The sequence below is a fragment of the Phyllostomus discolor genome, chromosome 3, assembly GCF_004126475.2.
Source record: "Phyllostomus discolor isolate MPI-MPIP mPhyDis1 chromosome 3, mPhyDis1.pri.v3, whole genome shotgun sequence".
In the NCBI taxonomy this organism is placed as follows: domain Eukaryota; kingdom Metazoa; phylum Chordata; class Mammalia; order Chiroptera; family Phyllostomidae; genus Phyllostomus; species Phyllostomus discolor.
The window spans coordinates 126,840,194-126,862,527 of NC_040905.2; the positions used below are offsets into that span (position 1 = coordinate 126,840,194).

The window sequence follows — 22,334 nt, forward strand, 5'->3', positions numbered from 1 at the left end:
AAACAGATTTCTTCCATCCCAAGTCATCATGCAGATTCTTTGTTGGAATGTGATATATCTTTTGTTGAAATCATGAAGTATTTGCCACCTTTATAAATTTAGAATCTCCATAATAGGAGTGTCAAAATTCAGTTTTTTTTTTAAAATATTTTATCGTTTTTCAATTACATTTGTCTGTATTTTCTCCCCACCCCTCCCCACCCCTCCAAACCCACCTCCCTCCCTTGCTTCCACACTCTCCCTTGGTTTTGTTCATGTATTCTTTATAGTAGTTCCGGAAGACCCTTCTCCCCTCTGTCCCCTCCCCACTCCCTTCTAGCTTTTGTTAGATTGTTCTTATTTTCAATTACTTTGGTTTTATTTCATTTGCTTTTTTCTTTTGATGATTATTTTCCAGTTAAATGTGAGATCATATGGTATTTATCCCTCACTACCTGGCTTATTTCACTTAGCATAATGCTCTCCAGTTCCATCCATGCTGTCACAAAGGGTATAAGCTCCTCTTTTCTCTCGGCTGTGTAGAATTCCACTGCGAAAATATACCATAGTTTTTTGATCCACTCATTCGCTGTGGGCACTTAGGTTGCTTCCAGCACTTGGCTATTGTAAATTGTGCTGCTATGAATGTTGGGGTGCATAGGTTCTTTTGGGTTGGCGTTTCAGGGCTCCTAGGGTATAATCCCAGCAGCAGAATTACAGGGTCAAAACGCACTTACATTTTTAGTTTTCTGAGGAAATTCCATAGTTTTCCATAGTGTTTGCATGAGTCTGCATTCCCACCAACAGTGCACTGGGGTTCCCTTTTCTTCTCATCCTCTCTAACACTTATTTGTTGGTTTGTTTATGTTGGCCATTCTGACAGGTATGAGGTGGTATCTCATTGTGGTTTTAATTTGCAACTCTCTGATGGCTAGTGATGCTGAGCACCTTTTCATGTGTCTCTGGGCCCTCTATCTGTCCTCCTTGAAGAAGTGTCTGTTCAAGTCTTTTGCCCATTTTTTAATTCATTTTTTTTTGTCTTCCTGGAGTGGAGTTGTGTGAGTTCTTTATATATTTTGGAGATCAAACCCTTATCTGAGATTTCATTGGCAATTATGTTTTCCCATACAGTTGGCTCTTTTTTCATTTTAATTCTGTTTTCTTTAACCATGCAGAAGATTTTTAATTTGATGAGATCCCATTTGTTTATTCTTTCCTTTATGTCCTTTGCTTTAGGGGACATATCAGTGAAAATGTTCATGTGTGAAATGTCTGAGATTTTCCTGCTGTTTTCCTCTAGGACTTTTATGGTGTTACAACTTATATTTAAGTCCTTTATCCAACTTGAATTTACTTATTTTTTAATATATTTTATTGACTATACTATTACAGTTGTCCGATTCCCCCCCCTTCATTCCTCTCCACGCTGAACACCCCCTACCACCCACATTCCCTCCCTTTAGTTCCTGTCCATGTGTCATAAGTTCTTTAGCTTCTACATTTCCCATACTATTCTTACCCTCCCTCTGTCTATTTTCTACATACTATCTATGCTACTTATTCTCTGTACCTTTTCCCCCTCTCTGCTCCTCCCATTACCCTGTTGATAACCCTCCATGTGATCTCCATTTCTGTGGTTCAGTTCCTGTTCTAGTTGATTGTTTAGTTTTTGTTTTAGGTGTGGTTTTTAATAGTTGTGACTTTGCTGTCATTTTACTATATATGTTTTTTATCTTCTTTTATTTAGATAAGTCCCTCTAATGTTTCATAAAATAAAGGCTTGGTGATGATGAACTCCTTTAACTTAACCTTATCTGAGAAGCACTTTATCTGCCCTTCCATTCTAAATGAAAGCTTTGCTGGATAGAGCAATCTTGGATGTAGGCCCTGTCTTTCATGATTTGGAATACTTCTTTCCAGCCCCCTCTTGCCCATAAGATCTGTTTTGAGAAATCAGCTGACAGTCTTATGGGAACTCCTTGGTATGTTATTGTCCCCTTATCTCTTGCTGCTTCTAGGATTATCTCCTTCACTTTTACCTTGGCTAATGTAATAATGATGTGCCTTGGGGTGTTCCTCCTTGGGTCCAGCTTCTTTGGGACTCTGAGCTTCCTAGACTTCCTGGAAGTCTATTTCCTTTGCCAGATTAGGGAAGTTGTCCTTCATTATTTGTTCAAATAACTTTTCCACTTGTTGCTCTTCCTCTTCCCCTTCTGGTACCCCTATAATTCAGATGTTGGAATGTTTAAAGATGTCCTGGCAGTTCCTAAGCCTCTCCTCATTTTTTTGAATTCTTATTTCTCCATTCTTTTCTGTATGGTTGTTTCTTTCTTCCTCCTGTTCCACTCTATTGTTTTGAGTCCCAGTTTCCTTCCCATCACTATTGGTTCCCTGTGCATTTTCCTTCATTCCTCTTATCATAGCCTTCATTTGTTCATCTAATTTGTGACCAAATTCAGCCAGTTCTGTGAGCATCCTGATCACCAGTGCTTTGAACTGTGCATTGATAGGTTGGCCATCTCTTTGTTGCTTAAAAGTATTGGCTCTGGTGCTTTCATTTGTACTTCCATCCAAACCTTTTTTGGGGGGTGGGGGTCTGGTTGTGCCCGTTATGTAGTGAGGGGCAGAGCCTTGCGTGTTCTCCAGGGAGGGGCAACCCAGTCACTGGGTTGTGATGTTGTGTGTGGGGGCAGTGTCTGAGAGGAAACAATGGCACTTGCTCCTCTCTCTGTCGGATTTCAGTCCCTTCTGCCACTTCCCTCAAGCTAACTGGGCCTTTCTGGTGCTAATTCCCATGTGCATGGGCTTGTGTACATTCTAGGACCCCCTGGGTCTCTCCAATATACTCTCCTGTGAGGCTGGGAGTGTCTCCCTGTGCATCAACCCCCACAGTTGTTTTCAATCAGTGCTGGGAGGCTCTATTTCCCAGCACTGGGACCCTGGGTTGTGTGGTCTGTCTCACTGCCCAATTTCACCTGGTTTATCTGTGCAAGAATGTGACCCAGAAAGCAGATAGCCAGGCACCTTGCACACAGTGCATCATTTCACAGTTGCCACCTCACTGGATCTTCCAGCTGCCTGTGTGCCCAGGGTCCACCCGCTGCAGTCTTGTGCATGGGATGCTCTACACTCTCAGGGTGCCTTAGGAACCCAGGATGCTTCACCCATCCAGTACCACCACTTTTGGTGCCACAACCCCTCTCCACCCAGCTGCCTGACTCCACCTCTCCTACTGGTCTGGATGAATGTGTATATTTTAACTCCTTGGTTGTCTGACTTCTGTACAGTTCAATTTTCTGTCAGATCTGGTTTTTCTCTTGTTTCTAAATTGTTGCTGACCTTATTTTGGTTGTGCGAGCAGGTGCACTGTGACTACCTATGCCTCCATCTTGGCCAGAAGTCTCTTGAATTTATTTTTATGTATGGTGTAAGTTGGTGATCAAGTTTCATTTTCTTGCATTTACCTGTCCAGTTCTCCCAACACCATTTGTTGAAGAGGCTATTCTTCTCCATTTTATGCTGCTGTCCCCTTTCCTGAATGTTAATTGACTGTAGAGATGTGGGTTTATTTCTGGGCTCTCAGTTCTGTTCTATTGGCCTATGTACCTGTTTTTATGCCAGTACTAGGCTGTTTTGATTACAGTGGCCTTGTAATACAGTTTGGTATCAGGTATTGTGATCCCTCCTACTTTGTTCTTCTTCCTCAAAATTGCTACAGTTATTTGAGGTTGTTTATGGTTCCATATAAATTTCTGAAATGTTTGCTCTATATCTGTGAAATATGCCATTGGTACTTTAATAGGTATTGTGTAGAATCTATAAATTGCTTCAGGTAGCATGAACATTTGGATGATGCTAATTCTTCCAATCCATGAACATGGTATATACTTTCATTTGTTTGTGTCATCTTTAATTTCTTTCTTCAGTGTTGTATAGTTTTCTGAGTACAGGTCTTTTACCTCCTTGGTTATGTTTATTCTTAGGTATTTTATTTTTCTTGTTGCTATAACAAATGGGATTTTTTTCCTGATTTTTGTTTCTGATGTTTGATTGTTGGTATACAAAAATGTCTTTGATTTCTGAATATTGACTTTGTTTCCTGCTGTTTTGTCAGATTCATTTATTAGGTTGAGCAGTTTTTTGGTGGAGTCTATAGGATTTTCTTTGCACACTGTCATGTCATCTGCAAACAATGACAGTTTTGTTTCCTCTTTCCCAGTTTGGATGCCTTTTATTTGGATTCCTTTTCTTGACCCATTGCTGTGGCTAGAACTTCCAATACTATGCTGAATAGAAGTGGTGAAAGTGGGCATCCTTGTCTTGTTCCTGATCCTAGTGGGAAAGCTCTAAGTTTTTGTCCATTGAGTATGATGTTGGCTGTTGGTCTCTCATATATGGCCTTCATTATGTTGAGGAATGCTCCCTCTATTCCCACTTTACTGAGTGTTTTTATCATAAATGGGTGCTGTACCTTATCAAATGCTATTTTTGCATCTATTGATATGATCAAGTGATTTTTTTGTCTTTGCTTTTGTTTATGTGATGTATTACGTTTATTTATTTGCAAATATGGTACCCTCCTTGCATCCCTGGGATGAATCCCACTTGGTCATAGTGTATAATCTTTTTAATGTATTGCTGGATCTGGTTTGCCAATATTTTGTTGAGGATTTTAGCATCTATATTCATCAGCAATATTGGCCTAAAGTGTTCTTTTTAAATTTTTTCTCTCTTTTTTATTTTTATTTTTTTGTATTATTGTTCAAGTACAGTTTTCTGGATCCCCATCACTTCCCCCCACCACTTCAGCCCTCTTTACCTCCCCCTCCATTTCCATCTTCCTTGTTGTCTATTTTTTCTTTATAATTGTTCCTGTAAACCCTTCACTCTTTCCCCCCATTATCCCCTCCCCTCTCCTCTCTGATCACTGTCAGCTTGTTCTCAAGGGACATAAAGGAAAGAATATATAAATGGGATCTTATCAAAATAAAAAGCTTCTGCATGGCTAGAGAAAACAGTATTAAAATGAAAAGAGAGCCAACGATATGGGAAAAATGTTTGCCAATGATACCTCAGATAAGGGTTTGATCTCCGAAGTATATAATGAACTCACAGGACTCCACTCTAAGAAGACAAACAATCCAATTAATAAATGGGCAAAGGACTTGAACAGACACTTCTCCAAGGAGGACATACAGAGGGTCCAGAGACATATGAAAAGATGCTCAGTATCATTAGCCTTCAGAGAGATGCAAATTAATACCACAATGAGATACCACTTCACACTGTTCAGAATGGCCATCATAAACAAAGCAACAAACAGATGCTGGAGAAGTTGTGGAGAAAAAGGAACCCTAGTTCACTGTTGGTTGGATTGCAGACTGGTGCAACCACTATGGAAAACAGTGTGGAGTTTCCTCAGGAAACTAAAACTGAAACTGCCTTTTGACCCAGCAATTCTCCTCCTGGGAGTGTATCCCAAGAGCCTTGAAACACCAATCTAAAAAAACCTATGTCCCCAATGTTTATAGTAGCACAATTTACAATAGCCAAGTACTGGAAGCAACCCAAATGCCCATCAGTAAATGAATGAAGTTTTCTGTCTTCACTGTGTTTTTATCTGGGTTGGGGATTAGGATGATGTTGGCTTTGTAAAAAAGAGTTTGAGAGTCTTCCATCTTTTTTGATTTTTTGCAATACTCTGTGAAGGATGGAAAATTCACCTTCATTTCATCCCAATCCTACCTATCTGGACTACCTGTAAGTAATGAGCTCTAAGAGTTTATGGAACTCTCTCCAAAGCATTTGCAACTTAAGAGAAACATGTTGGCTCCTCATGGTGTCTGGGGAGTTGTTTGGAAATAGGTGGAAGTCTGAAATCTTTTCACAAAAGTCAATGCTCCCCAATAGCATTGACTTGAAAGGCAGGCAACAGAAAAAAAATGCTGTTTGTCCACCTCACTGGCTGAGCCCAAGGAACTGGTAGAACCTCATTTCTGGACTTGTAAAGGTGAGCACTTTACTCACAGCCCAGGTTAAGAGTTTTCACCCAAGGCCCTATTGTTTTGTTTTGGTTCTGGCAGATTGTAGAGGAATGTAGAGTCTTTTATCCAGCCTACTCCTCTCATGATCCAGAGAAACTAACCCAGGAACTGCAGGGTCATGTGAAAAGAGTGATGCCTCCCTCCATACAAGTACCCCAGCAGGGTGAAGCTCTAGGACATAATAAATTGGGAAATCAAGTGGGCACACTCCCTCAGGTTTTGGCCCTGAGGAGATGAGTACACAAATAACCCTAACCTGCTCCTTCAGCCATTTCTCTCTATTTCTGCACTGGGCACTCCCCGAAGCAGATTTTTCTCCCACTCTAAGAGGTGACCATAAATCTGATTAGAGGAGTTGCTAAAATGCTATTGTAGGGATTGTGTGCTCCAGGGTCTCACTGCTTCAATTGTTGCTTTTTGAGAAAACTACAAATCTTGGAGGCTGTCCAATGAAATGGCAGGGTATACTGGTCTTTTCAAGCCAAAAACCTTCCTGGGAAATGATAATTTCAAAGCATTTTGATTTTTGTTCTATGGTCACTATGTGGCCTTTGTTTCAGAATTGCCACAGATGGTTGCTGGAAAGATACAAAGGAGTAAATAGGGGAGCCAAGAGTAGAGAGATGAGATGCAACCCCCAAAAGATCCCACAAGCCTCTAATGGTGCTAGGAGGGATTGATTGGTGGGATCTCTGGTTAGTCACCACTTGGAGCATCATCCCTTCTACCCTACTGACATGAAAGGTTTTCAGTTTTCAAGTGGGCCTCTCTTGAATCACTGGATGATCCTGGAAGAGAGCAGAGAAGCAACACTGACCCAGAGTGTTCAACCGCTGTCCAGCCAAAAAAGTTTTAGGGCTTGACTTCCATTCTGGAGGCATCTTTAGCAACTGTTTATGGAGCTTACTGCTTGAGAGCTGTCAGTTGGCCCTCTGAAGGAGAGGTCATCATAGCCTCAAGGCACTTGTAAGCTCATTCAATGACAATGGGAGTATAACCACTTGAACCTTTTGAAAAAAACATTTCATAATCATTTTTTTTAGGGCCATAAAAATTTGTCCATATGCTTTTAGCTTAGAAATTCCATCTTTGGGGCATAGATAAACATAATTTGCCTCTTGCACAGCCACATCAAAATTACAACTGAACTATAGAACAACCATCATTCAGAACCATCAGAAATCAAGCTGAATGAAAGTGTTAACACTACAGAGTTAAAGAAGAAACTACATCAAGACTGTTAGGCAGGGCAGAGATGTGTAACAGGCTGGCCCCACACCCATGTGTGGTAGGTAAAAATTGGGAGGGATATCTCAGGGGCAAAGGGTCACAGTTGTACACCAGAGAACCCAGTCTAAAGTTCCAGTGTCAGAAAGAGAAATTGCCATAACTTCTGGTTATAAAAGCCAGCAGGAATTGATGCTGCAGAAAACAGAAACTGCTAGACTTGCTGACAATTCCTCTTAAGGAGCCCATGCACAGACTTACTCAGACTCATTCTTTCTGATTTTCAGTGGTGGGGGAGGGCAGCCAATGAAAGGCACCAGAGAAATATGGGGAGGAAGTGAATTGTCCTGCATCAGGGTGAAAGCTGGGGAGCAGCTTTTTACTAGACAGAAGTGCTGACAAAGGTCACCATTCCTTTTCTGAACCCTTTCCCTACAGAGCAACAGAGCTGGCACCATATCTGACTTCATCAACCTTGCTCACACTGTTTGCCCCACCCTTGTGATTCTTTGAGGCCTGGTCCCACCCAATATATATATTTAGTCCCTCCCCTTATATTCCTTGTGTCTTTTGAGATACTTCCACAGCTCTGGAATTCAGAATAAGTAAGTCTGAGTAAGTGTATATACAGAGGAGCCCTTTAAAGGGAACTGCCAGGGACTCCAAAAACACTACATCTCGCTCAGCCACAATTCCTGCTGGTTTTCAGATCCAGAAGTTATGGGGACTTACTGGCATTGGAATACTGGGTTGGGAGCCTGGTGTGGTACTGGGACCCTCACTCCTCAGTGGAGATCTCCACAGCCAAGATATCTCTCCTGATTTTTAACTACCACACATGGGTGTGGGACCAGACCATTCTGTGTTTCTGCCCCTCCTTCCAATCTCAATGTGGCTTCCTCTTTGTACCCTAAGTTTTAGGAATTCTGTTTAGCTAGGCTTCAGGTGGTTCCAAATGATGGTTGTTCTGTAGTTTCATTGTAATTTTGATGTGGTTGTGGGAGGATTACTAGTATTACATTTACCTATTTCACCATCTAGATCGAAATCCAAATCAGCTCATAAAGTATCTTCCCCATAAGCAATATGATAGTCATTTAGGGATGAGCCTAGAGTTCTGTTCACTTTTTCCTAATGCACATCAAAATAATCACGAACATGAAAACTATCACCTTGTCAAACCCACGTTAGGGAATCTGATCTAAGCTAGTTCTCATATAACCCTAAGGAAAAAAAAAAGTATTAGAATCTCCATTTAACAGATGAAATACTGAATCTCAGGGTAATTTGACCTAGAAACCTCTGTCTGTGACTTCCCTCCCTCTGTTGTCAAGTTGAGACCCTGCCAAGACCTCTGCCTCCCTTTTCAGTCTCTTTTCCTTACTGGACTCACTTTCCTTCTTTTATTTGCCTCTTTCTGGCCTGAGGGATCAACTATACCTGTGACTCAGCATTTAAATCATTTCTTCCACAAATTGTCCCCTGATCAGCATGTCCCAATGCCAGGAATATTTTGGGGGATCTCAGGATGCTCTACCTAACCACATTGTGGCAAAAATCATGGAAATATTGACTACAGTCAGAAAATAGCTTTATAATATTTTCTTCTACCACTGGATATTTAGACCTACTATATCTACTCTCTCTTCCCCACTCAAGGGACTGTATATGCTTAGGCGGATTCTTTATAATTTTATTCCTTCTCAAGCCATTTCATTTTCAGGTATTAAATTGATTAGTCCATTATAAATCTAAGTTTAAATCTAGGTTAGAGCTATTCCTCTTCCCCATCTCAGCCTTACTCAGGGTGTGTGTTGTATTTTTTCCCATATCCTCAGCCTGTGTTTTACTTTAAAACCCTTATTCATTCACTGAAATGTTAACTGAGCACCTGCTAAAATCACAGGTGTCCAACCTTTTGACATCTCTGTGCCACACTGGAAGAAGAGTTGTCTTGGGCCACATATTAAATACATTGCAACACATAATTACAAAACAACCTCATAGTGTTTTAAGTAAAGTTACACTTTTGTGTTGGGCCACATTCACAGCTATCTTGGGCTGCATGTGGCCCACAGGCCACAGGTTGGACGTCCCTTTTAGGTTCTGGAGCTAAACTGATGAACAAAACAGGCAAAATGTTCTGAACTCATATTAGATTCTAAAGGAAGGACATGGAAACAAAAAATAAGGTTAAAGAACGATGAGTATTAGGGAGAAAATAGTTCTGGGTAATGTGGGAGGCAGAACCAGTTAGAAGGTGGGTCATAATTTGGCAGGTGATCAAGGTAAGCTTCATTGAGAAAGTGGTAAAAATCTTTAGCAAAGATTTAAAGGAGGAAAGGGAGTTATCCATAGGTATCTGGGGAAAAGTGGTTTGAGAAATCAGCAGGTGTAAATGCACTGACACAAGCTGTGCCTTCTAGAAACAGAAGAAGGCCAGTGGGCTGATGTGCAGTGAGTGAGCTGTAAAACAAGAGGACAATCAGCCAGGGAGAACAGGAGGCTGTGTTAAGAAAATGTAAGACCTTGGATGATGTGGTAAATATTTTGACCTTTTTTTTTTTTTTTGCATGAAATTGGGACTCACTGCTGACTGCTAAGCAGAAGTGTGATATGATCTGACCTCTGACTACTCTTAACAGTATCTAAAATAAACTTAATCATTTGACATGTTATTAGCTGTCTCCTATAGGAGATCATTCTGCATGGCGTGGGCCCAGCTTCCACTTGGAGATGCACAAGACCCACACCCACGGATAGGTTCTCCCATGAGGAATCAGGCCTGCAGTGTGCCTAGGCTGCTTTGAATCTTGCTTTTGCTAAAAAACTCCCTCACCCTGAATTGAGGACATTTACTGCAAAATAACTTCCTAAAATCCATGCTAAACCTTCCAAGGATGAGTGTAACCAGTTCAACCACTTTTGCCTTTTCATTTGCAAATATCCCTCTTCTGTGATGTGATTAGCAGCATTGGCTCCTTTGTTTTCTGTAAAAGGTAACCACCTAAAGAGAACCTGTGCATAGTAAATGAGGACCATCATGTAATGTGCAGAGAAGAGAAATAAAGGCCTGTCACAGCAAGGGCCAAGGCTTTTGCTCCCCTTGAGAGATCAGCCATGCTGTCCCTTTTCCTTCACAGGACTCGGTAGTCTGTGTGAATGTCTCATTTCATCCATAATGACCCGGACACTGCAGGCCGGTGTCTGCATCAGTATCAGCCCCAGACTGGGAAGGATCTGTCTTGGTCAACTCTGTGTCCCCCTAAGAGCAGCAGTTAAGTACATATTGACTATTGATTAATTGACAAGGGGAAGACATTTTTCCATGGTTATCCTGGGAAACTTGGCTCCAGAGTTTTTGAAGCCAGAAAACACCAGCATTCATTCTGCCTGTCACATACTGAACCCAATAAGCAGAGACAGGAATTGAATCTTTATGGCCACTTTATTCAGATGGCTGGCATTCTGAGGAGACAGCATGTTCATATTCTAACAGACCATCTTACATTTTTCTTTCAAGCTAGCATTTTTATAACAGGAAATATACAAGGTACAATGAGGGGTTTTGAAATTCAGGAGAAATTAGATCAAAGAAAACTGCAGCATTCTCGCCCTAGGCAGTTAGCTGTTCCCTGGGGTGGGTGGTCATCTGTCTCTCCATGGAGCACAATGGCCCAGATGCCTCCACTTGTTCCCCAGGTGGGAGACAAGTGGAGGCATCTTGTAATTTTTAGTGGTTCCCCAGGAGGTCAGCTGTCTCTCTCAGGAGTGGTGGGTCTTATCTATAGTTCCTGAAAAACAATAGCTTTAATATATGCATTACTTACTAGGCTTATAACTATTGACCTTAAACTAAAATTTTTCAACACTTGAGCCCCTTATCATTTTCAAACCAAATGTACCCATGTGTAATTTTGCCCCTATTTCTTGGAAGACAAATGACTTTTCTTGAGTTTATTTCCATTTGTGGGACCCTACTTACTGTTTCCAGGATCATGACCCTCATTCCCCAAATCTGCTGCACCCATATGATCAGTAGAAACAGTCAATAACTTTAAATGCTCATTCCATGAAAGTGAATTTGAGTCCAGATGCAAGTCTCCCATTCTAAACTGCAGTCACTAGGATTTACTGAGTGCTTACTCTGCACCATGCATGGCTAGGAGGATTTATGCTATCCTAAGTAAGGTTCTGCGACTGTCCACAGGTAATGATTAGCTATGCCTTCCCTGAAATTTCCAGGGACTCTTGATCTGCCTGCCTGGTAATCTGTGCTCTCCTCTAAGGTTATAGGAATTCTGTAACTGTCTTCTCAGGAGGAGAGTGTACCAAAAAATCTTAGAGAGGCTTCCTAAGAGGACATGGCAGGTGAGCACCATTTCAGGGAATGGAATGATCGGATCATGCCTCTTAATAGCATAAACCTGTCCTTAGAAACCAGCGCTCTCCAAGAGACTGAAAATCTTCAGGAAACACCAGTTTGCAATCTGTAGGGCTCTAGAAAAGAAGTATCTGCCAGGTCTTATTGAGGAGGCAGCAATGGGCAAAGGAGAATGTGTCTTTAACATGGCAAAAGGGAAAGAATGAGGTGGCTGGGAGAAGGCCAGTCAAAGGGGGATGGGAATTGAGTGATGGTTGAGGAGGGAGGGCCTTATGAGGAGGTGAGACTTGAAGAATGAGAAAATCAGTCATGGAAAGAGAGAGAAACCATCAGGGAAAAAAGCAATAAATATTCTTAATTAGAAGTTGCTAAAGAATTTTACACTTCTGTTCTTTCAGAATATAAGAGAGGATGCACAAGTTTCAGAGACCTTGAGCATTCTGGCTGTTGCTGACCAGACAATAGGAAATGGGCATCCAGTTAACTGGTGAGACTCCTGGCTGGATCCCTTAAATTAAAGACCATTAGACTTAAATTCTTCGTCTCTATCAAGGTACACATGTTGGTACTCAGAGCCAGCCTACACAGCCTTGATACTGCTGTCCCTGGAGCCAAGACATAGATGAAAGCAACAATGACAACAGTTATAATTTCTGAAGTGATTCTGTGTATTAGTTGCTGTGTTCTAGGTTCAATAGAAGGAAATAGATATTAATTGTATTAGTCAATATTTACTGTAGTAACCAACATCCAAACATCTCAGGAGCTTAGAACCTCACATATATTTCCCCATGGGTCTGTGAGTGGGCTGTGGCTATGCTAGACTGAACTCTACTCCGTATGTTTTATGATTCTGGGACCAGGCCAAAGTTAGAGCACCTACCTGGGATATGCTATATTCATGATTGAGGGCAGAAACGCAAGGGTTTCTGATGAACCACATAGTCACATCCACTCACATCTCATGGACAAGGCACAGTCAGTGAGAGACCCTGGGCAAGTCACATGAAAATAAATGAGGATATATAATCCTAATACAAGGAGGGGGTAAATTGTTGGGAATAACAATTCAGTCTACCTTACCACCGTATTTTAAGAATAAAGGGATTTTTTTTTACATGGAACTGAGTGTTCACAAAACTGTCAGAAGTGCCAGAGAGGTGGAATATAAGACTGGGTGTTGTACTTTTGGAGAATGGCATGCCAGACTGAAATAAATGCTGAGTTCCAGTTGACGCATAACCACAACAAATTCATTTCTGGAAGAACTTTGTAAGGTTGGGGTTAATCTCCGTAAGCAGCTGATGACTAGTAGAGCAGTCTATATAGGAAAGATTCACCTCCATGTCATCTTTCCTTCACAGGTCTGACTATGCATTGGCTACAAAAATTCCAGGGGATTTGCATGCTATGGAGGACTCAGATGGCCTGTCGCACTGTCCACATTCATACCAAGCAACTTGCATCTCTGCAGTGGGGCCACCAGGAAGTTCCTGCTAACTTTAACTTTGCAAGTGGTGTGATGGATTACTGGGCTGGCATGGAGAAGGTAATGGGGTAGAGGAGAGACAGAGTTTGGAGGTTGTGCTGAGTTTATTAATTAATCCATATTTAATATATTGAACACATTGCATGTCAGGTACTATTATGTGCTATGAGGTTCATATCTCATGAAGGCAGTATGGGGTGGGAACCAGAAAGCATGAGGTGGGCAAAAAGAAGGGCATGGGAAATTGGTGCAGGTGAAGCAATATGGTAAGTCCCTGGGTAGCTGATACACACTCTGCCTACACATACTTCACATGCTCTGTTATGATCTCCTAGGATGAGTAAAGGACTAGTGGGTTGGGGGTCATAGAGGAGGCAGATTTGGGTTTAATAAGAGAGAATCAACAGCCTTTTCTGTCATTAAGAGTAAACAAGCAGGATGGTCACTAGGAAGAGCCTGTCAAAAGGACTCCAACATAAAGCATCAGAAAAAGATTGATGAGAAAAGTTCTATTTCCCTTCCCACCCTACACTTCTAGAACTCCACCCTGTCTATTGCTGGCCCTGCCATTGCCTTCCCTCTGAGGTTTTGTGCCTTTCTGGAGGATGAAAGGATTCCTCTTGGTATGGATAAGGAAAGAGGTGTATCTGCCATATATATATGATAGATGGATCTATCTATAACATTTATTTATTTTTTTTCATTGTCACTCTTTTACAAGTATGCAGTAGCATTTTTCAGAAGCTACAGACAGGTGGTACAACAAAAACTGAATGCAGAGATAGAAAGAGAATTTGTCTTTTATTAAAGAAGATGTTAAAGAGACTTGCAAAATTGTGAAAAAATGACACTCTTCTCATTTTTTGTTGTTTCAGAAAGTATACTTCCTTATTGAACCACATCTTATTTGTGGTAATATGACATGACCCCCAACTCATGGGATCCCCAGCATTATGGCTGAGACACAGCAAATTCACATGGACCACCAAGTCCAGTGGGGGAAAGGGGACAGCACAGCTTCTCTCTCAAGGGGATAGCTCCTCGGAGCACCTCAGCCACTCTCTCAAGAGGAGAGCTCCCCAACCCTTGCTTTGACAAGCTTTTATTGCTTTTTTGGACACATTATATGATGGTTTACTTTATTATGCACAGATTCACTTTATTATCATGCACAGGTTCACTTTAGGTAGTTACCTTCTACAGAAAACAAAGGAGAGGATGCCTCTAATAACATCACAGAAGAAGGATATTTGAAAATGCAAAGGGAAAAGTGGTTGAACTGGTTACATTCCATACTGGGGAGAGTTAGCAGAGACTTTAGGAAGTTACAGTAAGCACTTGCTGCCTCAATTCAGGGTGAGGGAGTTTTAGCAAAAGCAAGTCTCATAGCAGTCTAGGTACAATACAGGCCTGATTCCCCATGGGAGAACCTATCGGTGGGCATGAGTCCTGTGCATCTCCAAGTGGGAGCTGGGCCCACACCATGCAGAATGGTCTCCTATATTTCCCCTTTGTTTTTAGTTATGACCACTATAGATCCCACAAAGCTTGCTACTGACTGGTCTCTCACACGACCCTGGGAAAATAATTTGCAAATGCATCAAAGTACACAGAGCATTATTGTAATCAGTAAGCAACCAGTGGTTCCAAAGACCAAAATTCTCAGGTTAGGCCTATCAATCATTGTCAGGCGGTAATGATCAAATAGATAACATTTAAAGAACTCTGAGGGCCTATTTTGAGTCAGGGTCAGATAGCCAAAGGGCCTTAAATCTTTGGGGAAACAAACTCATTTCAGGCTTGGACCCTTGTCGTTTAAATTGAGGGTATTAGCAAAGCAGGTTTCATGGGATTGTATGCATTCTTTCTTAGGTCTGATCGCCAAGGAGAATCCATCCTTTCCAGAATAGGGCTGCACCCACCTCCTGCACTGTTTCAGGCTTAGGTGGAACAGGGAAAGTAAGGAAGCCAAGAGATTAGAAGACTTCTTGCACAGAATGAGGACTCAGGCTATGTCAAAGCTGAGGGGCGAGAGTCCATCACCCACTTTTTCTATAGCCCCCCAAGTCCTTCCCTGAGGGCCCCCTCATGATCCTGCTTGTCTTAGATTATCCTTCCCTTGAGGAATCTTACCCATCATTGATTAACCAATCATGAGCTGGGAGTCTGGCAGGGTGAAGTAAAGTGAGCAGAAGCGGTGCTCCTGACAGGGAGATAAGCTTCATCTCCTTAGTAGATTGGGGTCTCAAGGTCTCTCAATCATCCTTAGCCATGGGGGTTTACAGCTTCTGAAACCAGGCAGGGTGGTCCCCAACATCTAATCTCCCCCTTTTTTTGTTTTTGTGAATGCAATTGTAGCTGTTAAGCCTATGAAACCTATTATTTGCTGTCACTGAATGCAATATCAAGAAAACAACCTCCATATACATCATAAAGCACAAATAAAAATTAAGACAAGGAGGCATCCAAGGGCTGACATGACCCAAACTCATAAATTCAGTCCATTGAACCAGTTTTTAGGGTTCAGCCATTGTAAATTATTGTGGAGGGTCTGGAACACTTTTTGTTTGATAAGGCCTTTACTTGAGCATTAAGAGCCTCAATGTCTCCCCCATGTGGTGGGGACACACCTAAAGGGAACATTATGGGACACTGAGGGGTTGTTGCCCTCTGCAGGAGGCACTTGAGCCGTGGCCCCTGTCATTGGGGCAGGCCCCATTCTCCTCTGTTGGCAGCCCAGTCCCATGAGTGGTGCTGTGGATATTTATTTTCCTTCTGGTTGTTCAAGGTCAGCTGGGCCATCTGGTCTCTCAGTCAATTGGTTCTTGGACCTCGGTAGCAGAGCTTAGCATCTATCCTACTCATGATAAGGCTTTACTCTTTTGGCTGATAGCCAGATAGGACCTGTAGGAATGGAAACACACACATACCCTCTTCCACCAAGTTAAGAGATCTACAGGGCTCTGCCAATAGCCATCTCCCAGGGAATCTCTATATAAAACCTGAGGATAAGATGACTTTGGCTCTTTCTTCTGAAAATGTTTCTCAATTGGATTGAGAAATCCAAAGTGAATCACAACGTGATTCATCACAATTTAGAAAATTATATGTAAACATGGCTAACATAATCAAATTTGGGGGGAAAGACTCATGACTCCCCCTTTTTCTGTTTTTTTTTTTTTTTTTTTTTTTTTTTTAAGAAGATTTTTATCTTCTGGGTATGATGAGCCCATTCTACAATTATCTAACCTTTTGGATTGTAAGGTATTCCTGTTTTATGTAAGATATTCCAATGCTGAAGAAAAACCTGAGTAGAATAGGCAAGGTATCCAGGGCCATTATCAGCTTTAATTTGCTGAGGCCATCCTAAATTACTAAAGGCCTCAAGCCAATGGGCTTGTATATTTTTAGCAGATTCTCCTGTTAAAGTAGATGCTTGTAGGGCACCAGAGGAAGTATCAATAGAAATATGAACGAATTTGAATTTTCCAAACTGAGCGTAATGAGTGACTTCTGTTTCCCAAATTATTTGAGAACTTAGTCTTCGAGTATTAATTCCTGTAGATGGGGGTGCCTTGCTAAGGGCTTGGCAATCAGAACATTCTTTAATAATATGCTTAGCTTGGGAACAAGGAATATTAAATTGTTTTCAGAATGCCTGGCTATTTCTGCAAGCTGCAATGAGTTTGAGCAGCAAGTTAATTGCCCTTTTGTTCTCAGGACGTGGTAGCTCCTAGGTTCAGAGTTTTCAAGGAACATGGAAAAGATGGGGGGATGCTCTGTTTAAATATGTTTTCGACAAAAATGGTTACACACTGAGGGCCTTTTGTGACTCAACTGACTAACCATTCCCTCCGGGAGAACAGCCAGTTCTTCCCGAAGGAAAAGATCAGTGTTTACAGGTACTGAGTTAAAAAGTGATACTTAATCTTCCATGGAGAAGGGCTAATTCTCCCCAGGAGACAGTACCCCTGTATTTCATTTTTACAATAAAGGGTTACACCTTTGGCATAAACAAGGAGGATTCTTAATATTTTTTTAACATGTCACAAACCCTCATCCCACTTACAGCATGCTTTAGATTGACAGATTTATGAACACATTCATAACTTTCAGAGAAAGGTTTTTCTCCACTGGAAAATACATTTACTTTTCTTGTTGTTGTTTTTAATTCTTATTGATTACTGTATTCCTTGAGTGTACTCAAAAGTGAGCCTTCTCATTATCTAGCGCCCTTGACAACTTCAGGGAGGCTGTAGAAGAAGGACGGAGGATAATAATCTTAGCACAGCTGTTTCTGAGGACTGAAGCATTCCCTGGACCTCCATAAGGAAGATTCAGAGTGGTTAAAAGACACATTTTCTCATTGTTTTTCTTCCTGCTCTTTTTACTGTTTGAGTGAAGTGAGATCTTTTTCCTTCTTTAAACAATCAATTTAAACTCTTTCTGAGTAGAGTCCTTATATATCATAAGAGAGTCCTTACATATCATAAGATCTCTAACAACATTAGAGATCTTATTCTATTTACTAGAGATTTAGCAAAATATTTTGAGAATGAGCCATTCCTTTCAAAACAAAAACAAAATTCAAGCAAACCAGTATTTTCAAGTTAAATCCTCTAAAGGAGGGAGTGAGACACTAACCTTAGAATCTTATCACAAACCTGGTGTTATTTCAACGTCTGCCCAACTTTTTCCTAAATAACTAAGTCTGGAGATACCTTATCTGGGAGACATTCAACAGCCCCATAGATGCTGAGCTAGCTTAAAACATTGCTCTTGTTCCTTAGAGAGCCCATTCCCCATGGCTGAGGATTCACAGGAAACTTGAAAGAAATTTTTTTAACAAATAAAAGAACCTTTTTCTGAAATTCCTCTCACAGCAAGCACAGTGACTACAAAACCAATCTCAATTTTGCTCTTTTTCCACCTGTACCTTTAAACACTTATTCAGGCAGACAGAGGGAAAAGGGAAGACTGACAGGACCACAAGAAGCAGCTTAAAAGAAAGAATTTGCTGAGATGCTTGTAAATTTTCCTGTAACTAGTTGTTTTTAAAGTTGATTAAAAGGAAAATCTCTGCTCTTTCTCCCAAGCCTAGACCTAGTTGGATGTTGTGCCATGGGGATCGGCTTGTGGGTGTTTTTACAGTGTTGCAGTGAGTGCCCTTGTGTCTCTTAACTACTCCACCTCTGCACTCAAGGTTGCAGCAAATACTTAGGAGAGGGAGCAAGGCTCCTGCTTACTAAAGAAGGTACAGTCACAAAGCAGTTGCAAGAGAGAGTGACTAGGAAGAAAACCATTTTCCTCCAAAATCCAACACACCCTGTGACCTAACCAAAAAGCACTGGGTGTTGTGAGTCCCTTCTTACCTGGGCTGATGTGTGCATACTCCAACCAAGTTGGTGTGTTGTTTGGCTTGTAGTCCTGGATCCCTGTTCCTGGGCACCAGGTGATGCAGACCCCAGCTTGTGGGGTCCACGGCATTATGGATGAGACACAACAAATTCACATGGACTACCAAGTCCTGTGGGGGAAAAGGGATGGCATGGCTTCTCTCTCAAGAGGATAGCTCCTCGGAGCACCTCGGCCACTCTCTCAAGAGGAGAGCTCCCCAACCCTTGCTTTGACAAGCTTTTATTGCTTTTTTGGGAACATTACATTATGGTCCTCATTTATTATGCACAAGTTCACTTTAGGTGGTTACCTTCTACAGAAAACAAAGGAGAGGATGTCTCTAATCACATCACAGAAGGATATTTGCTAATGCAAAGGGAAATGTGGTTGAACTGGTTATATTCCATATTGGGGAGTTTTAGTATGGATTTTAGGAAGTTACAGTAAGAACTTGTTGTCTCAATTCAGGGTGGGGGAGTTTTAGTAAAAGCAAGTCTCATAGCAGTCCAGGTACAATGCAGGCCTGATTCCCCATGGGAGAACCTATCCATGGGCAAGGGTCCTTTGCATCTCCAAGTGGCAGCTGGGCCCACGCCATGCAGAATGGTCTCCTATAGTAATATATAATGGATTTATGACTGTTATTTTTTAAAGCACACATTTATAAAATTTCTCAGTTTTAATTTCTAACAGTAAATATTTCTTCCTTTTAATTTTTAGAGTGATGGAAATGTTTTTTATTTATTTAATCATTTTATTGTTCTTCAAATACAGTTGTCCCCATTTCCCTCCCATTACTCTCCTTTGTGCTACTCACATCCTGTCTTCCACTTTCAGCCTCCCCCACCCCATTGTCTTTGTCCATGGATTTTTTATACACGTTCCTTGACTTGACCTTTCCCTTTCTTTCTCCCATTATTTCTGTCTTTCTTTCCCTCTGGTCACTTTCAGTTTTTTATTTATCTCCATATCTTCGGTTCTATTTTTCTCACTTGTCTTGTTGATTACTTTTCACTTATAGATGAGATCATATGGTATTTTTTTAACATTTTGTTTTGTTTAACCCTAACATTTTTTCACATCTTAACTCCTGAATAATGAATGGTTCTTTCAATTATAATTATGAACAGAATTTTAATTATAAGGAAATAGAGATACTACTTAAATAGTGGCCAATTTCCTATAAATATTGTGATTCAGTCATTAATAGTAATAAAAGATGTACTACTTACAGAGAGAAATTATTCAGACACTTCTTCATTACAGAACTGGAATAAATAAATAAATAAATACATACATATAAATGCTATGACAATATTAGCCTTATTTTCCATATTTATCAACTTCCATGACTTCCAGTTAGTTTTGAAAATTAAAATTGAATAACTAGCCTTTGGAGATTGATGAGTATATGTAAATTAATATTAACAGTGACTGTTCATTAGTTAACTAAAAACTTTATTCAAGTTGCCTCCAGGCTAATTGTAGAAACCTCAAACAAGCCTTCTGGCTTTACAATTATAAACACAAACAGAATGACTAAATTCAAATTGTATCATAACTTTTAGATTAAAAATGCTTAAAAAGGAAGATATTAAGGATGATCAAAATTTAATATAAATTATAAGAACCTGTACAATTCAAGTAATTGACATTAATCTGAACAAGGTCTCAGATTTTGTTTTCAATTTCACTATTTGCATTAATTATGTATTGGAGGTTTATTCATTTGTTTATTTTTTATTTATTGTGTTTCAGTTACAGTTGTGCCACCTTTTTCCCCATTGCTCACCACTATCCTGTCACTTCCCCACTCTCACAGTCAATCTCCCCCATTGTCTTTGCCCAGGAGTCCTCTATTCATGTTCTTTTGCTTGCAACTTCCCCTTCTTTTCCCCATTATGTCCCTCCTCCCTCCCTTCTGGTCACTGTCAGTTTGTTCTTTATTTCCAAGTCTCTGTTTCCAATTTTCTCATTTGTTTGTTTTGTTGATTAGGTTCCACTTACAGTTGAGATCACCATCTGGTTTATTTCACTTAGCATAATGCTCTCCAGTTCCATTGGCAGTTTATTTTTTAATTCATGAGAGCTGAGAAAGAAATACCAATCCAACTGTGTATCACAACTGTTCTTTAAGAAGCAAAAAACAAAAATTCACAGCAGTATTATGAAAGTTCAGGAAGGCCATTTTAGCTTTATGCTTTATGATTGTTTATCTCATTTTTCCATTCACAACCAAATTGATATGCAATATTATCACTTTATAAAATCTAATTTAAATATTGTTAGAGAGAATCCATATAAATAAAATCTCTGTAGGGGTTTTTAATACCTTTGAAGAGCGAACAAGGGTCTCGAGATCAAAAAGCGTACTAAGCATAGTTGTGGCAATTCTTAGACTTGGAATTTTACCCATAGTTACACACCAGCCCCCACCAAACAGTAGGTCTTCTCTTTCTTTTCCTTTTTTTTTACTGTTGTTCAAGTACAATTGTCTCCATTTTCACCCAACTACTATCCCCACCTCACCCAGCCCTGCCTCCCACCCTCAAACCTACCCCCTTTGGCTTTGTCTATGTGTGCTTTATGCGTGTTACTTGATAGACCTTCCTCTACGTATCCTTCTCTGTTCCCCTTTGGTTGCTGTCAGTTTGTCCTTTATTTCAATGTCTCTGGCCTTCTCTTTCTTAAGGCTGGCAACAGACACCTGGGTCCAGCCCTCTGGTGGGTGAGTGGTGATGGCGATGAAGTGAAGTGGAACTTCAGTCAACTGAGTGAACTCAGCCAACAGGTGGCCAATGTACTCTTGGGAGCATGTGGCCTGCAGTGTGGGGACCGTGTGGCAGTGGTGCTGCCCCGAGTTCCTGAGTGCTGGCTGGTGACTCTGGGCTGCATGCGAGCAGGTTGGTAATTCACCACCTAGGTTGTGAAAGAAACTGGTGGCAGAAATACAACCATTCCTCTCCAAAGATGCCCCCTTCACACAACATGCTCTCCTTTCTGATGGGTAGAAACCACCTTTGTATTTATTTAAGCAAACTATCTACTAAGCATCATGATAGAGGTAACTAGTACAGGGTGAACACAACATGGCCTGTGTACTCATAGGACTTACACATCTTTAGAGGAAGACAGCTACGAAACTATTAATAGTACACATAATTATTTAATAACAATTTTGATAAGTGGCATGCAAATTTTATAAAAACCTATTAAAAATCTTGCCTACATCCTGTTTTTATAAATAAAGTTTTATTAGAACACAACCACGCCCTGGTTACATACTGTCCATGCCTCCTTTTGCACTAGTATACTGAACTTATTGACTTACAGGGGTCACAAATATCTCAGTAGAAGTGATAGTTGGACTGAAAACACCAGGATGAGTTCAATTTGGCCAGGCAAGGAGGCATAGAGGAGTGCTCCAAGCAGAGCAAACAGCAAAGGGAGGAGAGAAGCTTGAAAATTATGAGGAAACCTGAAAGGATATCTGTGTGCCTGGAGCCCAGGCAACAAGGGGAAAATAGTGGCAAAGGTGCCTGAATAGATGGTCAGATGGTAAACTGGCAGAAACTTGGGGGGCCATGATAAGGGTTCTGGACCCTTATATCATGAAGGATGGGAAACTGTGGGTGAACTGAGTGGCATGATCATATGCTTTTTATAAAAGTCAATGTAAGCCCTGGCTGGTGTAGCTCAGTGGATTGAGTGCGGGCTGGGAACCAAAGTGTCGCAGGTTCGATTCCCAGTCAGGGTACATGTCTGGGTTGCAGGCCATGGCCCCCAGCAACCGCACATTGATGTTTCTCTCTCT

At 40.9% G+C, this 22,334-nt stretch overlaps 2 protein-coding genes across 2 annotated transcripts in view; both read left to right on the plus strand.

The window, feature by feature from the left end:
• Nucleotides 1–6,703, plus strand: part of ACSM5 (acyl-CoA synthetase medium chain family member 5) — a 37,104-nt gene extending 30,401 nt beyond the window's left edge. The window contains 3 exon segments of the mRNA XM_036020102.1: nucleotides 6,063–6,155; nucleotides 6,157–6,186; nucleotides 6,584–6,703. Of these exon segments, the coding sequence (XP_035875995.1) occupies nucleotides 6,063–6,155; nucleotides 6,157–6,186; nucleotides 6,584–6,703 (243 nt within the window).
• A 6,303-nt stretch (nucleotides 6,704–13,006) lies between these two features.
• ACSM2B (acyl-CoA synthetase medium chain family member 2B) overlaps nucleotides 13,007–22,334 on the plus strand; it is a 150,287-nt gene continuing 140,959 nt past the window's right edge. Inside the window, 2 exon segments of the mRNA XM_036020103.1 lie at nucleotides 13,007–13,183; nucleotides 21,213–21,423. Of these exon segments, the coding sequence (XP_035875996.1) occupies nucleotides 13,007–13,183; nucleotides 21,213–21,423 (388 nt within the window).